The 8,856-nt window shown below is 36.6% G+C and overlaps 1 protein-coding gene across 1 annotated transcript; it reads left to right on the top strand.

The window, feature by feature from the left end:
- The first annotated feature begins 1,233 nt into the window (after positions 1–1,233).
- Positions 1,234–7,970, top strand: LOC120080470 (protein CROWDED NUCLEI 1). The gene is made up of 8 exons (XM_039035130.1): positions 1,234–1,992; positions 2,476–2,685; positions 3,336–3,589; positions 3,703–3,973; positions 4,054–4,137; positions 4,507–6,638; positions 6,928–7,084; positions 7,343–7,970. The coding sequence occupies exons 1-8, from the start codon at positions 1,711–1,713 to the stop codon at positions 7,589–7,591; spliced, it is 3,639 nt and encodes a 1,212-aa protein (XP_038891058.1). The 5' UTR covers positions 1,234–1,710; the 3' UTR covers positions 7,592–7,970.
- Positions 7,971–8,856: the final 886 nt, after the last annotated feature.

The following is an 8,856-nucleotide window of genomic DNA, read 5'->3' as shown; positions in this document are numbered from 1 at the left end:
GCAGCGGCGTCTTTCATACAAATTTTTTCCGTCTGTGAAATTCCCAAACTGCCCCTGGCGGCGTGGAGGAAAAATTCTCACTTATATATCATCTATATTACTACAACAACCTTCGATCTCTTGAGAGAAAATTTATGTCAATTATTATTGAACTAAACTCATATTGATATTTTTATTCATCGTTAATGCTAAATAAAAGGTATATGCATTACCGTAGTATTAGAAGTTTTTTTTCAAAAATTCTTGATCTTGGAGAGCTAATTCTCTTAATTTTTTTCCTCATTAAAAGTTTGACAAATACTTTTTATTTTCCCACAAATATAAATAATATGTATTTTCTCTCTCCCATTTTGGATTCCAACGACTTAATGGGGGACAAACTTAGTAGTATGCATGTATGTATTTGAAAGATATAAAAATATATATTCTCTCTCTTTCTTTTATATTATCTTATTTTATTGGTAAGATACTTAATAATGATTAAGGCTAACCCGTTAGTAGAATAAGTATTTATTTTCATCCATGATAAATTTAGAATGCTTTTAATTTTGTGTTTTTTAAGCAAGGAATTTATTTTGAATTGCCCTTCAAATTTTAACCTAATTCTGTTTTTTCAGTACAATGACAGTAGAGTAGGAGATTAAACTTTCGACCTCCAAGTACAAATGTCATATCAATACTATTGAGCCAAACTCACTTTAGATATATGTTTAAGGCATGATAATTAAATCTTTCTAAAAAATAACACAATATTTAAATTTGATCTTTTAAGCCTCGTTTAATAACAATTAATTTTTTTGCTATTGTTTTTTAAAATTAAGCTTATAAACACTATCTATACTTCCCAATTTATTCTTTAGTTATTTACTTTTACCAATAATTTAAAAACTAAGTCAAAATTTGAAAATGAAAAAAAATAGTTTTTAATTATTATTATTATTATTTTAAAATTTGATTAAGAATTCAACTCCTGTACTATATAAAGATGTAAATCGTTATAAAAAATGAAAAAAAGAAATCCGACTTAATTTTAAAAGATAAAAATAAAAGATAAAATAGGTTTACAAACGGGACTTAATTTTTTTAGAGTTTAAAATTGTCAGCTACATTGTTCCAATCGCTCAAATAATGTATGGAGTAAGGTAAGGGTAAAATGGTAATTTTGGGGGTGGAGTTTGCGGTTGGGGCCCGTAGAAATTAACAAGTGGTCCGCAAAAAAGCGCACAAAAGGAGGCTGTAGATAAAATAGAAAGATTAGAGAGAGAGAGAGAGGGAGGGGGATCGGTTCGATTTGTGAGACGTTGTCGGATTTCAAATCTTCATTTCGCCTGAATTTGGGAATTCCGTTCACGTCCGACCTAGGGTTCTCTTAATAGAACTGGAAATCACGAGAAACTTGATAGGTTTGATTTCAAGTTCGTTTGATTTTGGAACTTCCTTCTTCTTCTTTTCTTTATTTTTTCACGGAATTCTGTGGCTTCCGATTGCGCTGGGTTAGGGCTAACTGAATATTCGGTACATATCTTGTTTAAATCTCCTTGTGGGTGTTTTTGTTTGTTTGGGTTGAGGGGTTAGTAGTTCTTGGGGAGTTGCAAGGGTTTTTCTACCCACCCACCGCTGAATTTTGGGCTTTCGCATGCTTATGAAGTTGAATTCACGATCTGTGGAATTGGGTTTAGTTCCGAGGTTGATTTTGTTGAGAGTTTCGTGATGTTTACGCCGCAGAAGGTTTGGTCTGGTTGGCCCCTCACGCCTAAAACCGGGACCCAGAAGACTGGAGCCGGTTCTGCTTCGAATCCCAACTCTGTTACTCCTAATTTGAGTCGCAGGGGTGATGGGATCAAGGGGAAGACTGTTGCTTTTGGTGAAACTGCAACGCCTCTTTCGGGTACTTTAGTTGAAAATGGAGGAGAGATGTTTGTGGGGTCGGCTGAGGCGGCCGCCTTGGACCAAGAAGGGTTGGCTGAGAAGATCTCGAGACTTGAAAACGAGGTTAGTTGATTTTTTTCACGATTTTGTCGAGTATTCATGTTCTTGCCTCTTTAAGTGGATTGTTTTCGTTAATTTGGATAAGTTTGGAGCATCTGGCTCACAATGTCGTTCGGAGTTGAAGTGGTTTGTTCTTATGGTCATTTACTCGACTTATGCTAGCAATTGCAAACCAATATTACAGTTACAGCAGAGGAAATGATCGAATGAGATGTTGAACGCGTGTGAATTGTGGAAGTTGCAGGCCCTAGAATAGGATTATGCTGCTAAGTTGGTTTATGTAGTATAATGGGCTAATAGTTTCTGTTTTTTAAAAGTTTTTGGTGGAAGATGGAGTTCCTGATCTGTTCAAGTATCTTAATTTTTCAAGCTCAGCTTTTTTCTTTTTGCGCCAAGTGTTTGGAAGCAGTGTAGTTTTACATACCCATGCTACAGGTGTACTGTTTTTAGTTATTAACTATTTTCCAATTTATTCTCATTAAACAGCTGTTTGAGTACCAGTACAACATGGGGCTTCTCTTGATTGAGAAAAAGGATTGGACTTTAAAATATGAAGAGCTTAAACAAGCGTTGGCTGACGCAAAAGACACTCTCAAAAGAGAACAAATGGCCCATATGATTGCAATATCTGATGCTGAGAAGCAAGAGGAAAATTTAAAGAAGGCATTGGGTGTTGAGAAGGAGTGCGTTCTTGATGTAAGGCTCCAGCTTTCTATATCTTGTTTACTGATACTGACATATCGTTAATTCTCTCTGGCATTCCTCTCACAGATTTTATTTATAGGTCTTATTATAATCTCCTGCCTTCTGGCATGTTTGCTATTTGGTTCTTGTTAATGGGACTATGCGATGTATGACTTTGGAGATTATGTGTATTAAATAACAGCAGAACTGCAAATTGGATATTTTCGTAGTGTAGGTTTCAGTTAGGACATATTACTGTCTTTGAGTCTTTTTGGGCATTCAAATGAGATACCTTGGTTTCTGCCTTCTGGAATGCTGGTTTTTAAGGTACTGATTGGGTTATATCGAGTTTTGCTTTTGACATATTTATTGGTTAGGATAGATGACTATATGAAGAGGAGTGTTCCATTCAGTTTAATAAAATGCATATTTACTGTTTTACTTTAAGACCATTTGAATTAGCGGGTTTTCATTCAAGTTCTCTCCTTTTCTCTCTGTTTAGTAAAACCTAGGTCTTGAGGTTGAGGGCTTGAATTTTTTGAACCTACTTTTTCTTCTCTAGTTCCATTAAATGTTCCTTGCCACCCGCATATCTTCCCAAGTCTTCTTTTCTTGGGTTACTTTTTGATTAAACTGCTGTTACGTGGGATGTTGACATGCAGCTGGAGAAGGCTCTTCATGAGATGCGTGCAGAAAATGCTGAAATTAAGTTTACTGGTGATTCAAAGTTAGCTGAAGCCAATGCTTTAGTAGCTAGCATTGAAGAAAAATCTTTGGAAGTGGAGGCAAAACTGCGTGCTGCTGACGCAAAACTTGCCGAGGTGAGCAGGAAGAATTCTGAGGTGGAGAGGAAGCTGCAAGATCTGGAGGCTCGGGAAGGTGCACTTAGGAGGGATCGTCTATCCTTCAATGCGGAGTATGCATTCCTCTTGGATAGTTGTCTTAATTCTTATTGGCTTCTTGTAACTGTTCTCTAGAGCCAAAAAAATATAAGTTTAAAATGGTGTTTTTAATGTTGACTTTTGTTAGACGGGAAGCTCATGAGGCTACCATGTCTAAGCAACGCGATGAGTTGCGGGAATGGGAAAGAAAGTTGCAAGATGCAGAAGAGAGACTTGCCAAGGGTCAAACAATTCTTAATCAGCGAGAGGAGAGGGCAAATGAGAATGACAGGATGGTGAAACAGAAAGAGAAAGATCTTGAAGAGCTTCAGAAGAAAATTGACTCTGCTAATTTAGCTCTGAAAAGGAAAGAAGAGGATATAAGTAGTAGGCTAGCTAACATAGCTTTGAAAGAGCAGGCGAGTATCTTTCTTCAAGCAACAGATATGCAGAGAATTATATTTACTGGTTTTAAAATTACAGTTTCTTCTGGATGCAGGAATCCGATTCCTTGAAAGTTTCCTTAGAGATAAAAGAGAAGGAGTTACTTGTGCTGGAGGAAAAGCTCAGTGCTCGTGAAAGGGTAAGTTTCTTAACCCACTTGCCATATAGTACCTGAGAACACAGTTTTAATGGCAGTTTCTTAATGCATCCCATTTACAATCAAACTGGTCATATCTTCATTTTAGTCATTAAATAGTTGATCTCCTATAAAAAATTGATAGTTGTTGAAGTTTTCATATTTTGCAGAACCGGTTTTAATTCTCTTCAGATTAGTTTGATTATATGTTTGATATCAACTGAATTGGTATGAGTTGCCTTTTTTTTTTACTCTTCTCAGTGTCTTCTTTGATGTCAAATTTTATTTCCAAAGAAATTCAGCACCTACCTTTTAAATAGTCTAGTTATTTATTTATATATTTATTTATTTTACCCAATCCGATGTCAACAGGTTGAGATTCAAAAGCTTCTCGATGAACATAATGCCATTCTAGATGCAAAGAAGGTTGAGTTTGAGCTAGAAATTGATCAAAAGAGAAAATCTTTGGATGAAGAATTGAAAAACAAAGTGTCTGAAGTAGAGAAAAAGGAAGCTGAAATCAAGCACATGGAGGAAAAGGTTGGGAAAAGAGAGCAGGCACTGGAAAAGAGAACAGAGAAATTCAAGGAGAAAGAGGCAGACTATGATACGAAGTTCAAAGCTTTGAAACAAAGAGAGAAGTCTATGAAATCCGAGGAAAAGAATCTTGAGGCAGAGAAGAAACTATTGCTTGCTGATAAAGAGGATCTGATCAGTTTAAAGGCTGAAGTGGAGAAGATTAGAGCCGAGAATGAAGCACAACTGTTGAAATTACATGAAGAGAGGGAAAGTCTTAAAGTGAGTGAGACAGAAAGGTCTGATTTTCTCCGTTTGCAGTCAGAATTGAAACAAGAGATAGAGAAATATAGGCAACAAAAAGAACTACTACTGAAGGAAGCAGAGGATTTGAAGCAACAGAAAGAAACTTTTGAAAGAGAATGGGAAGAGCTGGATGAAAAAAGAGTTCAGGTTGAGAAAGAGCAGAAGAATCTTTTACTGCAAAAGGAAGAATTTGAAAAAAGGATATTCTCCGAGGAGGAAAGGTTGAAAAATGAGAGAACAGAAACTGAAGCTTATATCCATAGAGAGCAGGACAATCTGAAGTTAGCTCAAGAATCCTTTGCAGCTAGCATGGAGCATGAGAAATCAGCCGTTGCCGAAAAAGCTCAAAGTGAGAGAAGTAAAATGATGCATGATTTTGAACTACAGAAAAGAGAGCTTGAATCTGCCATGCAGATTCGGGTGGAAGAAATGGAAAGAGAATTCCGTGAGAAAGAGAAGTCATTCAAGGAAGAGAAGGAGAGAGAATTGGAGAATATTAAGTTTTTGAGAGATGTTGCTAGAAGAGAAATGGACGAGCTGAAACTTGAGAGACTTAAAACTGAGAAAGAAAAGCAGGAAGCTGAAGCTAATAAAGAACATTTGGAAAGGCAGAGAATTGAAATACGCAAGGACATTGAAGAGCTTTTTGAACTAAGCAACAAGTTGAAAGACCAGCGAGAACGACTTGTTGCGGAGAGAGATCGATTTATTTCATATGTTGACAAACACATGACCTGCAAGAACTGTGGGGAAATAGCATCTGAGTTTGTGCTTTCAGATTTACAATCTTTGGATGGTATTGAAAATGCTTATGTCCTTGGACTGCCTGACAGATATATGGAGATTCAAGGACTCCAGGTATCTCCTGGTGGAAATCTGGGTATTTCTGATGTGCGAAATGGTGAACAGACTCCAGGCATAGCTGGTCAAAAATCTCCTATATCTGCTGGAACCATTTCTTGGCTTCGTAAGTGCACTTCTAAGATTTTTAGGTTCTCCCCAGGTAAAAAGATTGCATCTCCAGCATTTGAGAAACAGGATGATGAAGCGCCAGCACCAGCATCAGATGAACATGATGATCTGGCAGAACCCTCCAAGAGAATGTCTGCAGGTGAAGATGAGGCAGAATTATCTCTTGCAATTGCAAGTGATTCTCTTGATGACAAGAGAATTCAGTCTGATGTTAGTGGTAGGGAAGTAGAACCGAGTCAGAACTTTTCAACTGATAATCTAAGTAACATTAATAGTAAGGCACCAGAAATTGCAGTTGATTCCCGACCTTCTGATGCAAGGGAGAAGCAGCGAAAACCACGTCCCAAGAGAGGACAGCCTAAAATCAATAGAACTCGGTCTGTTAAGGCAGTTGTTGAAGATGCTAAGGCTATTATTGGGGAGCTTCAGGAAACTCAACAAGTTGATTATCCAAATGGAAATGCTGCTGAGGATTCTAGTCAGCTGAATAATGAGAGTCGTGATGAATCTAGTCTTGCTGGCAAGGGCAGACAAAGGAATTTACGGAAGAGGACACGTGCTAATTCATCTCAAATTATGGGTGAGAATGATAACGATGACAGTGAGGTACGCTCTGGCAGTGTTGTGGAAGGCCAACCACGGAAAAGACGACAGAGGGCTGTCCCAGCTGCAGTTCCTGAAAAACGATACAATCTCCGGCGGACTAAAGTGTAAGATTCTGATCGTTAAGGTTGGGAAAACTGGGGTAAAAATAACTGAGGCATAGGTTGTTACACTACGTCACCCTTCCCATGGCCCTTCAGTCTATATGGATAAAAATTATTATGAAAAAGAGAGAAATGAAATATAAGCGTGCGGAGCATGTGCGTGGTTACTGGCACCCGCATTTGTCTCCCAACCCAACCCTTTGAAGAATCACTTTCTAATTTTAATTTCGTGATAAATTTTCAGCCAAGTTATGATTTATCTTAATCTGATTTTTTTTTGCTACTTATTTAGTGTAGGTGCTTCTAAAGACCCTTCTAACGTTAGTAAAGAAAATGAAGAAGATGCTCCTGTGAATCGTACAGAGGAAGACGCTCACTATTCAAGAGTTCGTCCTACACCATCAATGGGGGTTGCTAGCGACAATGCTGGAAGTACTCACCTTGTAAGGGTACGGTTTAATCCTAATTTCTAGTTGAGCTTCATGATTTTATAACTGTATTTATTTTAATGTTTGTCTTAACTCTGAATAGGAGACGGGGTGTGTTATTTTATTTAATTATTTTTTTTATGTCTCAACTTCGGATGGTTTTGACCTTCCCTCCTACATTCAATGTTGTGTCTATCATGGTCCATGATGCAGCAATGTGAATGTTGATTAAACTCTGGTGATTGATACGTTAATGTCATGGTCTTTTATTGTGTGCAGTGTGGTACAGTTGGAGATAATCAAGATGATGGTATTGCTGGCACGTCGAAAATCTCAATTGATATGGTATCTCTGAGTGAGGAAGTGAATGGATCACCTGAAAACGCAAGCAAGTATGGGGGTCGCAGCGAATACAGAAGTGAGTCTTGTGAGGAAGTTGAAAATGAAGATGAGGATGATGATGAAGAGTCAGAACATCCAGGTGAAGTTTCAATAGGGAAGAAGCTCTGGACCTTTTTCACAACGTGACCATTACTAAACCCTTCTCAATAATGTTGACTGTTGATCGCTAAGTGGGGGGTCAACTTGTGTAGTATTGATTAATGGTAGAGAGAAGGTTTAGATGTGTAACAAGAATTCAAATGTAGTTAGAACCATGAATTGTTCATCAGGCCAGAGGGATTTGCTTTTTGTTTCCCCTCTTTTTCTTTTAGGATTCAGGATTATCCAGCCATTTTATATATGTATTTTTTTTTTCTTCTTGACGACGGTCCTTGTCCTTAGCTAGATATTTGACGTTGCAGTAGCCGCTGACCGTGGATTCTCGGCTACTCATCAAAATTTGTTTGTATCAAAATGTTTGCAGCTTTGTTAGTTCTTGAATGATTGTTTTAACTTATTGATTCTATCTCTCACTATTCTGCAATAAATGTGTTTGGTAGTCGGTTTTTGAAGATAATATATTTAACATTTTACTCTCTTCTTTGCTTCTCTCTCATCTGATGCAGTCTCGTGCTTACTTTCTGTTACAATTGTTTGATTGGAAAGACGACGTTATGATTAGGAGATTCAAAAGTGAATTATACTTTGGGCAACAAGCAAGTACGATGCTTTGTGTAATTGTTTTCCCTCTTTTGAATGGTTAAAAAGTGAAGAGAGTTCTGTATGTTCATCATTTACCAGCTTTTTAAATTAAAACTACAGGAAATCCTGCTCATAGCACATAATTCTTTTTTAACTTTTAAAATGATTGTCTTGGGCCTTCTATTCCAAATTTATGCTATTTTGTCTTTAAACTTCAAAATAGTCTTTGAACTTAAAAAAAAAAAAAAAAACCCTACAGTTTTAGTTCTTATCTTTATTACATTTTTAACAAATTAAGGGCAATGTACTCAATACTAGTATGTAAAATGAGTATGATTTCAAATTGTATAGGTTAGAGAGTAACATTTGACGAGTGGATATTAGATTAAATGATAATATAACGATGATTTTTCTTTTGTTTAGAAATCATTTCATCGATAGATGAAATATCTAAAGATCACAATAATGACGACAAAAACCCAAATACAAGATGAAACAACGAAGCAGTCTTGACAGTAGAAGAGGACAAAGAAGCCCGAGGGAAAGGGGAAGATAATAATAATAAAAAAAAATCTTTATACCAAATATTAAAACTAAATTGTAAAACTAATTATAGTTTATTAATTATTAGGTTGAATATAAACCATTATTAAATTAAGTTCTAATATAAATTTGGGGGTGGGTAGACTCGAAGGGCTAAATATTAGTTT

This window comes from Benincasa hispida, chromosome 6 (genome assembly GCF_009727055.1).
Source record: "Benincasa hispida cultivar B227 chromosome 6, ASM972705v1, whole genome shotgun sequence".
NCBI lineage: Eukaryota > Viridiplantae > Streptophyta > Magnoliopsida > Cucurbitales > Cucurbitaceae > Benincasa > Benincasa hispida.
This window is presented reverse-complemented; position numbering and strand designations above follow the sequence as displayed.